The 20,260-nt window shown below is 42.3% G+C and overlaps 1 protein-coding gene across 3 annotated transcripts in view; it reads left to right on the top strand.

Annotated features, from left to right (window-relative positions):
- MTUS2 (microtubule associated scaffold protein 2) overlaps positions 1–20,260 on the top strand; it is a 411,436-nt gene that overhangs the window by 326,732 nt on the left and 64,444 nt on the right. For 2 of the 3 annotated variants that reach the window (XM_060191674.1, XM_060191673.1), the window contains exon 8: positions 16,259–16,325. In XM_060191674.1, coding sequence (XP_060047657.1) covers positions 16,259–16,325 — 67 coding nt within the window. Of the gene's footprint in view, positions 1–5,939; positions 6,320–16,258; positions 16,326–20,260 lie in introns of those variants that run through there. The other variant, XM_007522394.3, reaches the window with a different exon arrangement.

Genomic DNA, 20,260 nt, shown 5'->3' with positions numbered 1-20,260 from the left:
GGGCTCCATTTTGTAGATAGCTAGTAGGTATATTTTAGTTAAATTCCAAAGGGCCTGTGGCTATACTAGTTTTTCTGTTGTTGTTTTGAAAAAACATGTTCTTATATGTAAATTCTGGCTAATCAACCTAAGAGGCTGATAAGATAATATCATGTTGTAACTCACAGGGAAATAGTTGATTCAGTAATAATCATTCATAAAGGAAGCCATTAGATGAAAAGTTGATGGGGAACTGGATAATGGGGGGGGTGCGGCTTTTGTGTTTGGTCCATAATAGCTTTGCTAAATATGGAACACCCAGGCATCAGGTGTGCTTTCTGATGGGATGAAATGTGATGCCCATTTGAGGTACTGTTGTGCAAATAAATGGAGCCTGAATCTCTTCCAGCCTCAAGAATGAAATTTCATTTGCAAGGATGCTACAGGGATGTGGCAACAAGTGAAATAACATGACAGAGAAATAGAGGCAAACCCAGAATGTGGGACATTCTCCAAGTCAGCTGAGCCACTTTCTGAACTAGTCAGTGTTGTGGAGGAGAAGGGCAAGGAGGTTTGGGCACTGCTGTGGATGAAATACTGGACACTTCCTGTGATCTGTTGACCTAATCTGAGTCCAGATTCAAATAAGACAACTGTACAATAATTTCATTTGAAAAACCAGGAAATTTTTTTTAAAGGACTAGATCCTAGATGCCAGGGAAATACTGCCAATTTTGTTGGCTTTTTAATGGTGCTGTGGTTTTTTAGAAATGTTCATAAAGTTCAGAAATGCATACTGAAATGTGTAAGACTTTGTTTTAAACGACTCTAGCAAAGAAAAGAGGTAAGCAGGGCTAGGGCAACAGCTCAGTTGGATAGTATGCTTCTTTGCTAGCAGTGCAACCCAAGTTTAAACTCAGCCCTACCACACTGAAGGGAATTTTGGTGCTGGGTCCACCCCCCCAGCCCCCCCACCCAGCAACCCCCAGACTCAAGAAAAAGGGGAGGAGGAGCCTGTTGAAATAGTTCACTTGGATGTGTGTTGTTTTCCATGTGTGCAAACCAGGTTAGAACCCAGTCCCCACCAAATTGAAGGGTCCGTGCTGTAGTATCTCTCTGTGTCTCTTGCTGCCTTCTCTGTCTCTATAAAAAAAGTTAGGGATAATTAAAAATCAGGTGGCAAAATCTTGATAATTCTAAGTCTGTGTGATGCACATATAAAAAATAATAAAGGACAGGTGAAATAGAGGTAACTAAATCTCTCAACTGTCAAAACTGGAAATGTAGATGTGAAGATCTTTTGTATTCAAAACTTCATCTTTTATTATTTTTAAAGTATTTTTTTGTTATTTCCCCTTTTTGTTGCCCTTGTTGTTTATTGCTGCTGTTATCATTATTGTTGTTATTGTTGTTGGATAGGACAGAGAGAAATGGAGAGAGGACAGGAAGACAGAGATGGGGAGAGAAAGATAGACACCTGCAGACCTGCTTCACTACCCTGCAGGTGGGAAGCTGGGGCTCAAACCAGGATCCTTACACTGGTCCTTGCGCTTCATGCCATGTGTGCTTAACCTGCTCTGCCACCGCCTGGTGCCCCGTATTTTTTAACGTATGAATAAAGCTAACATTAGTATAAACTCAAGGACATGTATGTATCTCTCAAAATCTAGGTTATTTGCTGAAATAACTGAAATCCCACCACAGGTAGGAGCCAGTCTGTGTCTCCTGTCTTTTTGCTTCCTCACCACAGAAGTGGAACCTCCTCTTTCTTGCTGTCACTTCCTCATCTCTCCCCTGATCTCCTGTGGGAGCTGGTGTGAGCAAGCATTCTCATTCACCGTCCAAGAATAGTATTTAGTGCACTATAAACCCTAATTTGGAAAGACAGTTCCTTTAGGTATAGAAGGCAGCTTTGTGCAATGAGATCACTCTCTGGGCACAGTGAAGGCTCCCTACTTGTTTTAAGTCCTTCTATTAATAGCATAGAAACTTTGCCATATCTTGACTTGGTCAGATATCTGTTGTACAAGGACTAACTATCCTCCAAGGCAAATGCAAGCCTCTACTTTTTATTTATAGGATGTACATGACACAAAATTTACCATTCTAATCATTTAGTGTACAGTTCAGAAACATTAAATATGTTCATGTTGTTATACAATCATGCTCTGTAATTCTATGTATCTCGTCAAACTGAAATTCCGTGCCTACTAAAACAGATTCCGTATTCCTGCTTCCCGAGTCTGGAAGCCAGTGAGGACACTACTTTTCATCTCTGTGAATTTGATGTCTATGTAAGAAACTCATATAAGTAGAATCATAATACTATACATCTTCCTGTGTCTGGCTTACTTCATTTAACAAAATGTCTTTGAGGTTTGTCCATTAGGTAGCATGTGTCAGAACTCCATCACTTTTTAAGGCTGAATAATACTCCATTGTATGGATATGCCATATTAAATTTTTTTTAAAGATGTACTCATTTATTAACATGTGGCAGAGGAGAGAAAGAAGGAAAGAGAAAACCAGAGCATCACTATAGCACATGCAGTGCCAGAGATTGAATTCAGGACCACACACTTTTAAGTCCAGAACTCTAGTCACTGTACCACCTCCTGGAACACTACCACATGTAATTTACTCATTCATTCATCCATAGATACTGTAGTTGCTGCAACATTTTGGCTATCCTGAGCAATGCTGATATCAGCTTAGGTGTACTAAGGCACAACTTCTTTTTTTTTTTTTGGTAGCATTCCTTTTTTTAATTTATTTTTTATTTTATTTATAAAATGGAAACACTAACAAGAACATAGGATAAGAGTGGTACAATTTCCACTATCAGAACTCCATATCCCATCCCCTTCCCTGATAGCGTTCCTATTCTTTTTTTTTATATTTATTTATTCCCTTTTGTTGCCCTAGTTGTTTTATTGTTGTAGCTATTATTGTTGTCCTTGTTGGATAGGACAGAGAGAAATGGAGAGAGGAGGGGAAGACAGAGAGGGAGAGAGAAAGATAGACACCTGCAGACCTGCTTCACCGCCTATGAAGTGACTCCCCTGCAGTTTGGGATTTGGGGCTTGAACCAGGATCCTTACACCGGTCCTTGCGCTTTGCACCACATGACCCACTGTGCTACCACCCAACTCCCAGCTTTCCTATTCTTTAACTCCATGGGAGTATGGACCCAGGGTCATTATGGGGTGCAGAAGGTGGATGGTCTGACTTCTGTAGTTGCTTCCCCGCTGAACAGGGGCGTTGACAGGTCAATCCATACTCCCAACCTCTCTCTCTAGTGGGGCAAGGCTCTGAGGAAGCAGAGCTCCAGGACGCATTGGTGGGGTCATCTGTCCAGGGAAGTCTGGTTGACATCATGGTAGCATCTGGAACCTGGTGGCCAGAATTCCTACCCTTACCCGAACTTCCCAGTTTTGAAGCAGTCTCCTTGCAGAGTTCAGGCCATGTGTTGTCTCTGAGTTGCCATCTTGGCTCCACCCCAAGGCACAACTTCTTACAGTATAGTTTCTCCCAGTGGTTCAAAAGTCCCTGAGCCCAGGATTAATTGCCAGGTAGTGTGAGAGGTGTGTGTTCACTTAGGAAGGCAAGCCTGTGTAAGCAAGACTCAAACCTGGGCCAAAAGCAAGACAAGGCTTGAGTCCTGCCTGGTGACCTATCTCTCTGTCCCCTAAGCTTTCTTTTAAAATAATGAATGTAATGCTTACTAGCATGAAAGTAAGATGTTTACATTCACTCCCAAGACCCTGTTTTCCATCCACCAAGACTGGCTACTGCTTTATGAACAAACAGTGTGCATCTTTTCAAAAGCTTTGTTCTAGACGCATGCAAATGAATATGTATGTAGTTCTGCTTTATTTATTTGTAAGCATTTCTTTTCTCACCTGACAGTGTATCAACATTCCTTGTGGTGCAAAGATGTCAGACAATGATAGTGTCTCCAATTTTATTTTATTTTATTTTATTAGCCACCAGAGTTAATTACTGGGAATTGGTGCCTGCATTACGAATTCACTGTTCCTGGAAGCCATTTTTTCCTTTTTTTTTTTTTTCTTATTACCAGAGCACTGCTCAGCTCTGGCTTGTGGTGGTGTGGGGGGTTGAACCTGGGACTTTGGAGCCTCAGGCATGAGAGTCTCTTTGCATAACCATTATGCTATTTACCTCTGCCCCATTTTTTCCATTTTGTTGTTGTTATTATTGTTGTCATTATTGTATTGTTGTTATTGTTGTTGGATAGGACAGAGAGAAATCAAGAGAGGAGGGGAAGGCAGAGGGGTAGAGAAAAACAGACACCTGCAGACCTGCTCCCTCCCTGCAGGTGGGGAGCCAGGGGCTTGAACTGGGATACTTGTGCCAGTCCTTGTGCTTTGTACCATGAGCACTTAACCATGTGAGCTACTTCCCAGCCCCCAGGGTGTCCCCACTTTTATGCTGCTACCAGTGATGGTGAAGAGGATATCCTTACTGAGTATTACAATTGGCTAGAACTGGAATGTGCCAAAGTATCTGGATATGTATGTGTTGATAGAAGCAGTCAAATTGCCTTTCTAATGGATTATGCTAATTTATCTGTTGGCTTTAAGGAGACATTTGGTTTGCTAGTCTTTTAAGTTTAGAGCGAACATTCCAGTTAATTCCTATTTGACACCTAATATACTTGTCCTCATTACATTTGAATGAGTGCTACTCCATTCAAGTCTACTCTAATATCTCAATTAAGTAAAATTAATTAATCTTATTTATTTTATTTATTCACCACTCCAGGCTGACTTTTCCAGATATAGGCAAGAGAGAAATGGAAGCATTCCACAGCACTGAAGCTTCCTTCAGTACAGAGTAGACCACACTCAAGCCTGGGTCACATGTAGGGCAAATTAAGCACACTATCCAGGTGAGCTATTTAACTAGACTTTTTTTTTTCCAAAGCACTGTTCAGCTCTGGTTTATAGTAAAGTGATTGGGGGTAGGTAGCATAATGGTTATGCAAAGAGGCTCTCAAGCCTGAAGTTCCAAAGTGTCAAGTTGAGTTCCCTGCACCACTATAAGCCAAAGCTAAGCAGTGCTCACTGGTTTAAAAAAAAAAAAAAAAAAAAAGACAGTGAAGGAAACAGAACCTGGGTCTTAATAGCCTTAGGCTTCACAGTCTATTTGCATAACCACTGTATTTCAGGCCTGAACTAACTTTAACAGCACCCGTCTGTTGACAGTCTTAGGTAAATTAAGAGAACAAAAAATATAATTGTTAGGATGACTCTTGAGATAGCAACTAATATAAAGTTGATTTTATAAATAATGGTATCATTTGCTTTCAAGGTCACAAAAATATATTTTTAACTGCCACGTCTCTTTTTTTTTGGGGGGGGGAGGAAAAAAGATAACGTTTGCTTCTTACCCCCTTCCTTTTAGGTTTTTAACTGTTTGAAAATTTACAAAAGGATTCATTCCTTTAAGGTATTTGTGCTAATATGCCTTAGAGAAATATCACCCCCAATTTTAATTACCGAAACCACCGAATAGTGTCTGTATGGTAGCCAAGGTAAGTGATTTCACAATTCCCTTTCAAAGGAGGCAGTAGCTGTTCGCGGCACACAAATACATGTGAGCATTCGGTGGTCCCCACTGGCGGCCAATACCAGGAAAGGAGTTCCTGGGGGAGGAAAGGCCGGTTACAGCACCTTTCTAATATGTTTACTTCCTGGGCAGCGGGAAGCTTGTATAGAGGCGAGCCGAGGCTCTCCAGCCCGTAGCCAGGAGCAGCCCAGGCAGAGTCTTTTGTGCTGGCGAGTCCTCTCCAGGCGTGTCTGCGTCGCGCAGGGGCGCAGGGGCGCAGGGGCGCACGGGGAGGGCTGGGAGAGGCCAGGACCGCGGTGCTCGCGGGGAGGCGGCGCTGGGAAAGGCTGTCTCGCTCTAGACTATTGATTATGCCTCCCTCGGAGGATTCCTGCGGCCGAGTGACCCTCCCTCTGCCTGTCCCTCCCTTTCTGGCTCCTGCTTTCCCCGCCCTGCAGCAGGCGCCAGCCGCTGTTTGTTCACTATCTTCCTCCACCACCACCACCTCCGCCTCCTCCTCCCCACCTCTCCTCCTCTCCTTTGCCTCCTGCATTCCTCAAGTTATTCAGGGGAAATAGGGCAGCCAAGAGGACCACATGGAAGTTGTGATAGCTCTCTGCCGCGCTTCCCTCTCCTCTGAGCCATTACCTCGCCTTAGGAGTCAGCTGCTGACACGTTGAATGAAGGAGGTCCCCTTGCCAGCCAGCCTGCCGGGATGGGCCACTCCTGCTGCAAGCCTTATAACTGCCTTCAGTGCCTGGACAAGACGGTACTTTGCCTTCCCTTTCTCTCTCTCTTCCTCCACCTCCTCCTTGGAAAGGGCAGAGAGAAAGCCAGAGTCAGCCACCTCTGCCCCTCTCCCCTGGCATGTGAGAGGCTTTGTTGGTGGGCAGGAGGTGGTTGAAGGTGGTTGTTGTGAATGGTGTTGAAGGAATCCTTGAGTCTCATATACTCTCTTACTCTGCAGTGCTTTACATAATTCTCTATTTCTGCAGTCACAATGTAACTGTTGCATTTTTTTCCCTGAAACAACAGGGCTCTGCTCAAACATCTTGAAAATACAAGCAGCCAAGAAAATCCTTGCAACATTCTTAACGCATTTTAATAATGGACCTGCAAAACCGAATCAGAGTGGAGACTTTAGCAACGCCTCAAGTGCTAACTTTGAAAGTTAGCCACTCCAATTTCCAAATAGCAACCATCCCTGTAGTTCATATTCTTAAGGTCAGGAAAGACAGCTCCAGTCCAGTTACTCTCTTTTTTGTACTTGTGCAGGGATGAAGAACACAGAGGTGAAAACTTAACAAGCCAGGGAGTCAGAGGGTGTGTTCAAGCCTTTGCTGAAGGAAAATTCACAGCCAGGAAGTTGAGAACAGAATACCAGTGAGAAATACATGACAATTCCAATGTAAAGGCTTTCCTTAGTTTTTTACATTTGTCTGGGAACTGGCAGAGGGATTAGAATATGCTTTTAATTCCACTACTGGAATGTTGTCAAGAAATGTTGTGTCTCGTATATTTTATTATTACATATATTGAGATTTCTCAGATGTGTAAAATGGGATTTAACAGGCTGAAATTGCATCATTACTACCCAGGTCTATCAGCTATATAGCTAGATTGAGATACAGTTTGTGCGTGCATGGGGGAAAATATATAGCTTAATATAAAACTCATTACACGGAGGTCATTTGGGACCATCTAAGTTATTATTTCTATTTATGAACTTTGACCCAAAGCAGGGTTCCATCTCTCTTAGGAAAACTGTACTGCCTACTTAAAAGTCACCTGGAACTTTAGTTATGGTACTTGTAATTATTTCAGTGAATTTGTTTTTGCTTCTATGGATATGAACTACAACACTCATATACACACTTAGGCTTTTTAATAAACAGAAATGTAAAACATTTGCACTTAATTGTCGCAAAGTGTAATATTGATGAGAACATACTCTTTTTTAAAGAAAGGTCACCACAAAAGGTGTTGGAGGAAACTCTGTGACAATAGTTAGCACAGTGATAAAAGGGAAACATCAGCTCTTTGTGCAGTAATATCTTAATATTAATATTCCTGAGCCCTGGCACAAGAATTTTAGATACAGAAGCTGTAATATAAAGGCCCCTTTGAGAGAATATTACTTTTAAATGAGGTTGCTCTTTTTTTAAACCAATTTCTTGACTTGATTTAGAAATTTGGAGAAATAATATTCTATATCTTTAATAGAGGGATGTTTAATAACTAAGTGCTTTAATTTTAAACTTCACACTTCATACAGATTATGTTCTAATAATGGAAGATTTAGAACTCTCTTATCTGTCCACTTTCTCATGCTTACGTCCATGTCCATGTTTCTTTGAGATCTTTTAGAGCAGTATTACACTGATAGAGGTTTTTGCGGATATATTTTCGTTAAGTGTTCGTGTCGGGAATTGGGGATTATCTTTTCGTAAATTAAAAGAAATTAACGTGTTTTATTTAGTTGCCTGCTTTTCAGGTAACTCAGTCAATATGCCAAGAATATTTTTATCTTTTCTATAGTGACATAATGGGCCAGGTAAGCATTATAGGATTCCCTCCCAATTCAGCTCTGGAAATCTACCCTTCTTGAACTCCTACCATAAATTCCACCATAAAATACTCCGTTAATCATTTCTAACAACTCCAGCTTCAGAACAGTTTGAAAGAGGTCTGATAAAATTGTTGATCAGGTTGTTTCTGATTACTTCAGCCATGCTTAATTTTCAAAAGATAATAAGAAACATATCCTCTGAATTTTAGATAGCTATGAAACAGAAGATTTAATCTAGAGAAAAGTTTTTAAACAATTTAATAATAGTGCAGCAAAAGATGTTAACAAGAGAATAGCACAATCAAAGTGGTGGTGCACCAGGTTAAGCGCACATAGTACAATGTGCAGGGACCCTTGCTAGAATCCTGGTTCAAGCCCCTACTCGCCACCTGCGGGGGGGGGGGGGGAAGAGGTCGCTTCACAAGCAGTGAAGCAGATCTGCAGGTGTCTATCTTTCTCTCCCCTTCTCTGTCTTCCCGTCCTCTTTACATTTCTCTGTCCTACCCAAAATAAATAAATTGAAAAAATGGGGAAAATGGCCGCAGGAGCAGTGGATACATAGTGCAGGCACTGAGCCCCAGCAATAACCCTGGAGGCAAAAAGGAAAAAACAAAACAAAACATTGAAGTTAGTGTTTCAGAGATGGGATCAAGATATATAAGTCTGAAGATGCTTCTTTGGCATTTATTAGGAGAAAACTATAGAATTTTGCCCAGAGTATAAAGTAAGTGATATCAAATGAGCAAATTGGTTCTAAAACCTAATCAGGGATATGTTTTTTTCTTTCCACTTTAAAAGAAACCATTGACAGGTTTTGTTACTGGTTTCTTCTGTGCCTGATCTTAAGGGGATTAGCAAAGAATTCTTAAAAGGCACACCCTGCCCTATGGAGTTCATCAGTTATTGGTTGTTGCTATACTTCATTCTTTTCCAGAGACATCACAAGTGAGACAGCAAACAAAAGTATAGAGAACAAATTCGGTACCCATACAAGACTGTAGTGAAATCAGGTGAAAGTTATGTGGCTCTGATACTCATTCTTAGAATTGAGTGAAAGGAGAAGTTAGTGCTTTCAAGTACAGGAACTGCCCAGAGCTGATGGTTCTCAGCAAAGTTGACCTCTAAAGAGTTAAGTAAACTAGGTGTACAAACTGAACTGCAAACTTGTTTTTTAACAAGAAGTTTGTCTGGCAGGCAAAGGAATGCTAACAAGCGTGACAGACATGATATTTCTTTGTAGAGTTAGTCTAGATACATTAAAGCTCTAATGCTAACAGAGTTTGTATATGATTTAGGCTTGTTGTGGCCTCAGAGCCCAGCTTGTCCAAGTCCCATGGTCCTGAATTGCTCTGAGTGACTTCACTCCGTCAACTGCAGCTGCCTTGTCTGGCTGGTTAAGTACTGTCAGTTCCTGTAGGGATTCCTTGCCTATCTCCACCCTAGCCTTTTATGTGCTGGTCATAATCTGGGCTAATCTAGACCCTTTCTCTATATTCTTGGGATATAGTCTATATATCCCAAGAATATATATATATATATATTCTATATATTCTTATATATATAGATATATATATTTCTATATATTCTTGGGATGGGAGTCAGAGAAAGTCTCTTACTGTTCTCAAGGTAGCATGAGTGATCTGACAATAATAAATTTGGGGAAGGTAGAAGATAACACTCCAGAAAGCTCAGTAACAGACAGGCAGACAGATGTTTGGCTTAAAAAATCACATGTTCTGACTACTTTTCCTTTCCTTTGTTTATCTGAAATTCAGGATTGTTCAGTATTATTTCTTGCTTTCCCTTCCCCTCAATATTAGTTTTGCTTTTGAAGAACTCTTAACTTACAGGGCTATAAATGTTTTAAAAGCACAATTTCTCACTTCTTCAAGATATATTACCACAAAAGCACCAGTATCCCCCATCAAAGTTCACTGAACCCCAAGTTTACCACCAATGTACCTAAGCAGTGCTTACCAACCCAGTCCCTCTTGATAACCTCACTCCTGCAGTCTGAGATCAAAGGCTGGTCTTCATCTACTTTGATTTGTTCCCTGACTTTGCCTCTTTATTTCCTCCATATTAGAGAGAGAGAAAGGGAGAGAGAAAGAACTCCATATTTCCCTTTAATATGAGTTCTTTTCATATTTCTTATAGGTCTTGGCATTATTTTTTTGTATTCTCATTCTCTCTCCTTGGGCCATATATGTCTCTGTCCTTTCTAGCTGACCATGCTCAGGTATGTTATGACAGTTCCTCACTCACTGCAGCCTCTTAGGTAAACTAGATATTTTTCTAGCCTGAGACTCTCAATAGGCACAAGAGCAAAGACATGCTCACTTTAAGTTTAGTCATTCCGGTTTGTTTTAAAATAAGACAGGGCTTTGTTCATTTATCACACAAGTAGACACTGACATGTAGTTAAGAATATTAAATGTGACTGATACTTTGCCCTTTATCACTCTATATTAGATTTCATTTCAGAGTAGGAAAGCAGATACAGAAACACAGTAGCCTATGTTAATTATATGTGGAATGAAATAATACTTATTGATTAAGTCAAAGCCTAGCATCAGTGCTGCCTTCTAGCCATAATAACTGAAATGAAAAACAAAAGGTCAGTCCACCTCCCAAAGGAATTTTCCACTGAGCTCTGTTATGAATCTGGTCAATTTTTACAATATTAATATTGAAAATGAATGCAGTATTCACAAAAGGTGGCATGAAACCAAGGGCTTACGTCTACCGCTGATGTCACCTTGTGGTTGGCTCATATTGAAATAAAAAAGAAAATGCTTCCTGGTTAAGACAAAGTTCTACCACAGGGAATCAAACCCTAACCTGAATCAGAGAACCCCAGGTGAAAAGCAATATTGTTTCTGGGAAGAAAGGAAAATTCTTTTATCTCTTTCTAACTTGATGTGTATGTATGTCATTTTGAATTTCAAAAACCCACCCTAAGAAGGGACCTGGATGTCTTCTTCAATACCAGAACTAAATTTTCTCTATTCATCTTCCTGTTGTGGTTCTTTTGTGCAGCCTGTGAAGAAGTGGCCTGGCTCACATTATGAATTTCCCTGATCTCCTCTGACATCAGGGCCGACTAAAGCAGTAGACTTAGTCTTGGGACTTCCATATATATATTGCCTTCAGGGTTAATGCTGGGGCTTGGTGCCTACGCTACAAATCTGCTCCTGGAGGCCATTTTTGTTGCCCTTACTGTTATCATTGTTATTGTTATTGCTATTGTTGTTGTTGGATAAGACAGAGAGAAAAAGGGGGGGAAGACAGTGGGGTAGAGAAAGATAGACACCTGCAGACCTGCTTCACTGCTTTCAAAGCGACCCCCTGCTTGTAGGGAGCCAGGGGCTCAAACCTGAATCCTCATGCTGATCCTTGTGCTTCACACCATATGTTCTTAACCCTTAACCCACTGTGCTACCGCCCGGCCCCCCTATATTTTTAAACTTTACATAAACATGCCCCTCCTGTTTTGCTTAGTTTTTAACACTAGAGCACTGCTCATGTCTGGCTTATGGTGGTGCTGGGGGTTGAACCTGAAAGCTCAGAGCCTTAGGCTTCAAAGTAGCTTGCATAACCAGTGTGATGTCCTCCCAGCCTGCTCTTCCTCTTTTTTTTTTTTTCTTTTTTGCTTCTCCTCTTAAAAGTAGGTGAAGAAGAGAAATCCAACAGTAGGAATTACTCAGAACTATATAGTGAATGTTGTGAATTTGTCAGCAGTCCCTCTAATCAAGAATTTGTTTCAAGAAGAACCACAGACCAGGGATAAGAACTTGGCAAGAGAAGGAAAGGCACATCTCATGGTGGTGACAGAAGTTCCCAGAAATAGCCCCCAGGTGCTGTTTGTGTCACTGGCCCTCCTGGCCATTGACTTGAGTGGCTCCCATCATGTCATCCTGCTTATTAGGCCTCTGGTCCTAGCAGTCTCCTGCCAGCTCTCCCCCACAGAGTGATGCCACATTGTCTAGTAATCACTTATTCATTTACTGACTCTCTGACTGACTTACAAGCAGAATTTTTCTGCCTGGCACCAAGTAGGTAATATATGCAGTAAATACATGTTATTTGGTACAAGCTTCCTTTTTCTAGATTAGTTGGAGAGAAAGCACCTCAGATTCATCTAGCATCAGTTTTAAAAATCCCCAGTCTGCTCTGTTGCCTCCTAGTTCAAGGAGGGGCTGAGGTGGCTGATGGCAAGTGTGGAATCACATAATCACACTAATAAGGAGAGGCGTTTTCACTTCCTATTATCTCCAAGTTCACCCTGGTAGCATCCCCTGCTGGAACATATAACTCCCATTGGCCAAACAGATGAACATAATGGAGTGTGGCAGGCTGCCTGCACCCTGGCCACACATCCAGCTGCTTAAAGTGGATGGGATGGTTAGCAGATTGTATGCTTTTCCAGGATTCCGTAACCAGGAAAGATTCACAATGGAATGCCCCAAGAGTTCCAGAGGGCTGTGTCTAAGAAAAAATGTAGGTGTCAGTAGTGCTGAATTGCAATGGTATGTTTAGGGCTGGCGATTGTGGGGGGGGGGGGGATGAAGGTGTATTATGGGGCTGCCTCTTCATGGGTTAAATCTGAACATGGTGTGTCACACTGAAGAGAATTGAAAACTTGGGGGGCGGGGTTAGAAGGAGAGATATACTGCCAAATCAGAGGTGTTTGGGGAGATAGTCTCCATGTGTCCATTTCAAGTTACACCTGTCAGAGTAAGCAGTGGGATAACTTCCATAGACTTCAAAATTTGATTCTGAACTCTCTCACCAAGATGGTTTCACTGGTTAATATGGGGTTCTATTAATAGGCAAGGATTGAACGAAGAGTTTGTGTGCTTGGCACCAGTTAGGAATTTTCCACTCATTTCCCGTTTAGGGTAGCACTGATCTAACACCAGGCTATCAGAGGAGGCCTTGCTTCAGTTTCAGCCATCCCACCATGTCATCACTCTGCATCTGGCCCAGGCTAGGGGACACAGAGGAGTTGTGACATGAGCTGTTTTCAAAGGGAGTCTTTGCAGGAGACCTGCCTGGTTCCTGACTGTTCACTGGGACCTGCGGGTCTTTTGAGATGGCTGCTGGAATCTGTTGAGTCACAGTGAGTGGAAGGATAACTTTTTGAGGGTAGAGGTGGAGAATAGAAGAGACACTTTAGGCCCGTTTCTTGCCTAGGAAGTGATGTCCCTGCAGTCACAGCTGTTGACTCATCCCTTTACAGGGTAGCACAGTGTCATTCTGATTTGGCTGGCAGAAAACAAAAGTGACTTAATGAATGCAGAGAATGCATAAATTAGTAGAGGTGATGTCATTTCAAAAGTAAGCACTTTAGGAACATCTGTCACCAAACCACACAGATTGATCATGTTACCAAATGCCAAGGCTCAAGACTTAAGCTCAAAGGGCCAGTTAATTTGATGCAAGAAAAAGGTTTATTTTCAGGTGCTAGATACCTGAGAAGATGCTAGACTTGTGTCTCAAAACTCATCTTGCCCTCAGGATGTAGGGTTTATATAGGAAATGATAAGAAGCAGTGCGTGGGCCAGTGAGAAACAGTACAGGGAACAGTCCCAAAACTGTTCGGCTGACTTCAGTGAGTTGACAAGTCACCGGAACACAGTCACCGGGTCAGGGTCAGGGTGGTTCATTTTCTGTAAAACTTTGAGATCCATTGCTAAGCACCCTCAATAGGACAGCCTCCAAAATTTCTCCTGTGGGGCTTGTCATTTCACTCTGATTGGTTCTCCATCTATCCATGACAGGCCCCTATATAAGCAACACACAATGCATGAGAATGTCCTTTACCATAAAGTATCAGGCAAGCAGGAGCCGAGAGAGAGGGGGAGAAGCATGGGAGACCAAGATGGAGCTTCTGATGTTGGCTCCTTTCCTAATGACTTCTCCGCATTTTCTGCAGGATACATTCAGAAGTCATCATAAAGGACTAGGAAAAACCAAATAGTGACTCTATACCAAAAAGTGTCCAAACACTTGGATTTTATTGACCTATGACCAGCAAATCAAAATATATATTTTTTGCCATTAAGAATATTATCACAGGGGCCAGGCGGTGGCACACCTCGTTGAGCACTCACATTAATTATAGTGTGCAAGGACCCAGGTTCAAGCCCCTGGTCCCCACCTGCAGGGGAAAGCTTCACAAGTGGTGAAGTACGGCTGCAGGTGTGTCACTGTCTCTCTCTGTCTCTCAATTTCTCTCTGTCTCTATCCAATAATAATTCAATAATATATATATTTTAAATATTTATTTATTTTCCTTTTTTATTGCCCTTGTTTTTATTTTCCTTTTTTGTTTCCCTTCATTGTTGTGGTTATTATTATTGTTGTTATTGATGATGTTGTTGCCAGATAGAACAGAGAGAAATGGAGAAAGGAGGGGAAGACAGAGATGGGGAGAGAAAGATAGACACCTGCAGACCTGCTTCTCCACTTGTGATGCAAAACCCCTGCAGGTGGGGAGCCGGAGGCTCAAACCGGGATCCTTACTCCGGTCCTCGAGTTTCATGCCTGCCACGTGCACTTAACCCGAAGCACTACCCTGGCCCCCCAATAAAAATATTTTTAAGGGAGCTGAGCAGTGGCGCAACGGGTTAGGTTAAGCGCACATGACGCAAAGCTTACAGACTCGCATCAGGATCCTGATTTGAGCCCCCGGCTCCCCACCTGCAGGGCGTTCGCTTCACAGGCGGTGAAGCAGGTCTGCAGGTGTCTTTCTCTCCCTCTCTCTATTTTTCTTTGTCCTTTTCAACAACAATGACAACAATAACAACAACAATAATAACAACAATGACGATGATAAACAACAAGGGCAACAAAAGGGAAAAAATTAAAAATTTTTTTTAAAAAAAGAATATTATTACAGGAGCCAAGTGATGGTGTATCTGATTAAGTGCATTGTTACAATGCACAAGGACCCAGATTCAAGTCTCTGGTCCACACCTGCAGAGGGGAAGCTTGGCAAGTGGTCAAGCAGTACTGCAGATATCTCTTTTTCTCCTTCCCTCTCTACCTCCCCTTTCCTTTTTGAGTTCTCTTTGTATCTATCACAAAAATAAAGAAAGAATGTTTTTTTAGAAAGAATATTATCCATCACTTAGCAAATGTCCTTGGGTAATCTGGGAACCTCCCTCAACCCACAGCAGCACATCTGGTATCCTGGACCAAAGACAGAAGACACAGAAACAAATGTGTGACAGTTGTCTATTCACATGTGACAAGAGTTCTCTGGAGATGCTAGGTAAAAGCCAAGGGAGGTTAATAAAGAAAGAACATATTTGCATCCTATGGAGTGACAGGGACTCTTTTCAAACGCCTATATTTTGTGTGTCTTCAAGTTGAAACAGATTTATGTAGTACATCTTCCTAGTTTGTATTAGTGGTAATAAAATTATAGTGATGTAAATGTTTAATGTGACTCAGTAACCCAGATTATGCTTTTAGCATATCTTCAACTGCTAAGCTGTTTGATATCTTAGAATGATGTACTTGGTTTGAATAATTTAGCAGTCTTTTAGCTACAATTGATATTCTTTGCATTAAATAATATTCAAAGTGTGAATTTTCTCCTTATTCTTTTTATCTATACACATAGTTCCAAAAACCTAGCACCATCAGGTTTGGGTGCTGGTCCTATTACAAGGAAATATCTTGTGCTTCTTTTTGTGCTCATTATTTATCAGCGATGCCACACACCAAAGGGGGAATCGGGACAGTTAGTAAAATAAGAATTTGCTCCTCAGAAAATGATAGAATATGGCACAGACATTTTCATGGTCAAATATATCATAATAGGGATAATAATGAACAGTGTGTTACATCAAATTAAAGTATATGACATAGACATACAAGAATGTCACATAGATAAAAGCATAGAGGCTACTAATATATTGCAAGTTTTGTCATTTTTGAATGTGATGCAAATGAGTGAGTCAGACTTGACTTTGCCAGTTTTCGATATGCTTATATGATGAGAAAATGATTTTATTAAAGGCCAGACTGACAAATATTTGCATAATACGGTTCATTAATTAAACATGTGAAAGTGCTCATCTAGCAAAAAACTAGGGGATTCTCGGTATTCGTTTTGTTTTTTTTCAGAATGAAAGTGCCATTGTGAAAGAGAAAGAGCTGTCAATCGAACTTGCAAACATCAGGGATGAAGTTGGTAAGTAGGGCACTGGAAATGAGGACCATACGGAATGTGTGTGATTTTTCCCTGACACCTATGGATGGTTAACAAACGCATATGTATGCCTTGTGTGATTAGCTGGAGCAAACCTGCCTAGACAAATGAAGTATCTTCCCCAGCACAGTGGCGGGTGGTGGTAACCTAGCAGGGAACCGAGATTCCTAGGCCGCTGTGGACCTAATCAGGCCTTGACTCTTAGCAGATGGGCTCCTGCACCTATCTGAGTTGTGCGCTGTGACAGGAACCCCTCCATCCAGGCAGCACCTGTGGGAAGAGCTCCAGGGAACTACAGGACCTTAGGAGATAAGACACAGAACAGTAATCTGGGGAGCTGAGGAGATAGCACAGCACTAAGGCACGGGGTTTGCCTACAAGAAGTCTCAGATTGGATCCTCAGCACCACTAGTAGCCTGAACTGAGCAGTGCTCTGGTGAACACACACACACACACACACACACACACACACACACACACACACCTACTTGTTGACACTCATGTTGAATCTCTTAATCTTTAGCTGATAAGGTGGTACATTTTAGCCAGAACCATAAATATCAGGGCGAACTCTAGGTCCTGTGGATGTCCTGAGAGATAGACTTTCACTCTAGGCTGCAGATGGGACCAAAAGTTTGCCATGCTCCAATTTCAGTTCTGTTTCTCTCTTGAGGATCTCTTGTTTTGTTTTCCTACAAATCAGCCAGCAGAGACAAAAATCACCATGGCCTAGTCCCTGGACCTACTAATAGCTTTATTCCATTCTATTTCTTTTAAATCTTTAAAAAGTATCTTTTTTTCCTTTATTGTGAGTTTTGTGGTTTTCATTTGTCATTAAGAGAGGCCACAGTGCAATCTTAGGGTTGTGTACTGGCTAGAGCACTGAACTAGTAAGTGTGTGGTGTTGAGTTCAATCCCTAGCAGCATTGCATGATTGTGTGTGCCATAGTGATGCTCTGGCTCTTCTCCCTCTTCTCCCTCTGGTTCTCCTCCTCCTCCTCTTTTTTCTTCTTTTTCTTCTCCTCCTCCTCCTCCTCCTTCTTCTCAATTTATATATATGTAACTAATGAATAGATGAATCCTTTTATCTGTTCCATTGATTTGCTTTGTTTGTTTCACCAGAGCACTGCTCAGTTCTAGCTTATAGTAGTAGTGTGTGGGATTGAACCTGGAACCTCAGTAATCTTAGGCATGAAAGTCCTTTTGCATAACTATTATGCTATTTCCTACATCCAGATAAATCTTTTTAAAAAGGCAACTCCCAGTGATCCAAAGGCTGAATAATAAATAGCTCACCCTGTTTGTTCCCTTGAGTGTGAGCCTTGGCACCAAGGGGGCACCATGTATAACAGGAGGGATTGCTGCATGGCTGGTGGAGCAGTGTGGTGGCTTCTCTCCTCACTCTTCCTCTCCTCCTGTCATCTCCTCCACCAAATACAGAATGAAAACTTTTTCCTGGGGATATCACTCAGCAATATTACACACGTTTAAGGCCTTGGGTCCATTTCCCAGTGAGACACACACACACACTCTCTCATACATGACCCAGCTGCAGGGACCCCCACCCATACACCTACCTATCCCCTGAAGTGAGTGTCAGTGATAAGCCTGTATGTGAATGAATCTTCCAAGAATGGCTAGGTCAGTGTTTACAAGGGAAGCTCTGCAAAAATCATAGTCCACAAGTTTGGCAATGTGGAGAACCTTTGTTCAGGAAGATTTCTAACCCAATCTCCAGCCTCTCCTGTTTGTAGAAACTGGTGAGCAGGGCCCAAAATCCCTCATCCTTTTCCATGAGACATAACTTTTTAGGTGGTTCTGAGCTTAATAGTTCTGGCCTTTGAAGGCAGTGACCAGGTCTAAGTAAGATGGTCAGTTAACCTGTCTTCCTTAGTTGCTCCAGGGGAAGTCAATTCAAGAAGATATTGATGAGAAAGCAGTTTGTAAAGATTGCTCATACTTACTGGGGGTGTGGCATATATGATCTGAAGATGGAGGCTGAGCCCTTCCACCCTGGAAGCAATTACTTCCCAGAGACCTGCAGCCATTCTAAGCAGACTGTGGACTGTAACCCAGCTGGGTAAGGTGTAACAAATCCAGTGCTTTGTTCTCCATACTTTCCAGAAGTTTCTATTTTTAAATGCAGCAGGGACCACACAGGGTTTACATTTGGTCTTGGTATTTAAATCTTATTTGATTTCTGCAATTAGTGGTAAGAACAGAACCAGAAATCACCTGCCAAATGAAAAAGGTATTGGGGAGGTGGTGGTGGTTGAAAGACCTTTGGCATCACCACAGTAAGACAATTCCGATTCTGCAGATATTTAGCAGCATGCTGTGAGTTGAAGCAGAGGCTGCATCTGTGAGAAAAGAAATCCAGGGGTGGGGGTGATATGGAGCCAGACATCTAGCTGGAAAGTCCATGAGCTGTTGTGTCTTGAGCTGTAGTCTGTGCCCTTGCAGGGAGAAGAGAATTAAGCTTGCAAACCTGATAATCAATGATCACACACAGAGAGATAGGCAGCCCTATCTCCCTACCACCAGCCCCTCTCTGGGACTCCTAAGTCCATTGAGGGCCACTGAAGGGAGAAGTGACTGTGAAAGAATTTTGAGGGGTGTTATTTCTAAGAGGTGTGAATATAGACTTGGAAGAAAAGATACTGAAAAACAGCAGAACAGTCCAGGAGTGTGTAATGTGAATTCTTGGACAGAGATCTAAAAATCACTGCTTCATGCAGGGCTAGCTTGCAGGCAGGAGACCAGGAACTCGTGGCGGTGTGGTAATACAAATCTTTATTCATGCAGGAGCCCCAGAATCGGGTGTGAGCACAGTAGGTTAAGCCACGTGTTGCCAAACCGCAATGGCCACCTCCCACTCTGCATGCCAGCCTTTCTCCAAGTTGGGATGCGGGAGAGAAAAGAGAGTGAATCCAGGAACAGAAGTGGGCTTTATAGGGTAAAACCGCAAGTGGCAAGTCAGGAACAGAGATGGCTGGGAAAGGGGGTGGAGAAAAAGAGCGGGAAGGTAGAAAGCTTCCATAGCAATGGTTGGTAGGATTTTAACTGGAGAGATTAATGTACCCTGCAGGCAGGGTGGGTCTTCAGGTAGAAAGAAGATAGATCAAAGGAATGGGTGGGGAATTTTTTTTTTTTTCCTCCAGGGTTATTGCTGGGCTAGGTGCCTGCACTATGAATCCACCGCTCCTGGAGGCCATTTTCCCCCCTTTTGTTGCCCTTGTTGTAGCCTCCTTGTGGTTATTATTATTGCCCTTGTTGATGCTATTGACGTTATTGATGTCTCTGTTGTTGAATAGGACAGAGAGAAATGGAGAGAGGAGGGGAAGACAGAGTGGGGGAGAGAAAGATAGACACCTGCAGACCTGCTTCCCCGCCTGTGAAGCGACTCCCCTGCAGGTGGAGAGCTGGGGGCTCGAACCGGGATCCTTACGCCGGTCCTTGCGCTTTGTGCCACATGCGCTTAACCCACTGTGCCACCGCCCGACCCCCTGGGTGGGGAATTTTTCAGGCAAAACAATGATTGTGTAAATAGGCCATAGTGTCAGCAATGGAGCAGGGGCGGAGCAGGGGGCTGGCTTAATGTCCAACATCTTCAACTGCTTCCTACGAGTTAAATGCTGCACTTGACCCCTTCCACCTATCCATCACCCGCACCCTTTGTGTGAGTAGATTAAACTGGAAGCTTTGTAGCTTCCTGTGGCCCTCACCCTCAGTGCAGATTAGAATTGCTATTTTTTCAATTAATGATTCCTAGGACCAAGTCTAAGGCAATAGAATCAACATGTTTGACAGCCAGACTTAAACGTTTTTCTCAATTATCCAGGTGTTTATTAAGTACAAGTTGAGAATCAATAAACTACCCCCAAGGAATGGGTTTTGATTTGAGTTGGGGACAAGAG

Source organism: Erinaceus europaeus, chromosome 5 (assembly GCF_950295315.1).
Source record: "Erinaceus europaeus chromosome 5, mEriEur2.1, whole genome shotgun sequence".
Classification (NCBI taxonomy): Eukaryota; Metazoa; Chordata; class Mammalia; order Eulipotyphla; family Erinaceidae; genus Erinaceus; species Erinaceus europaeus.
This window is presented reverse-complemented; position numbering and strand designations above follow the sequence as displayed.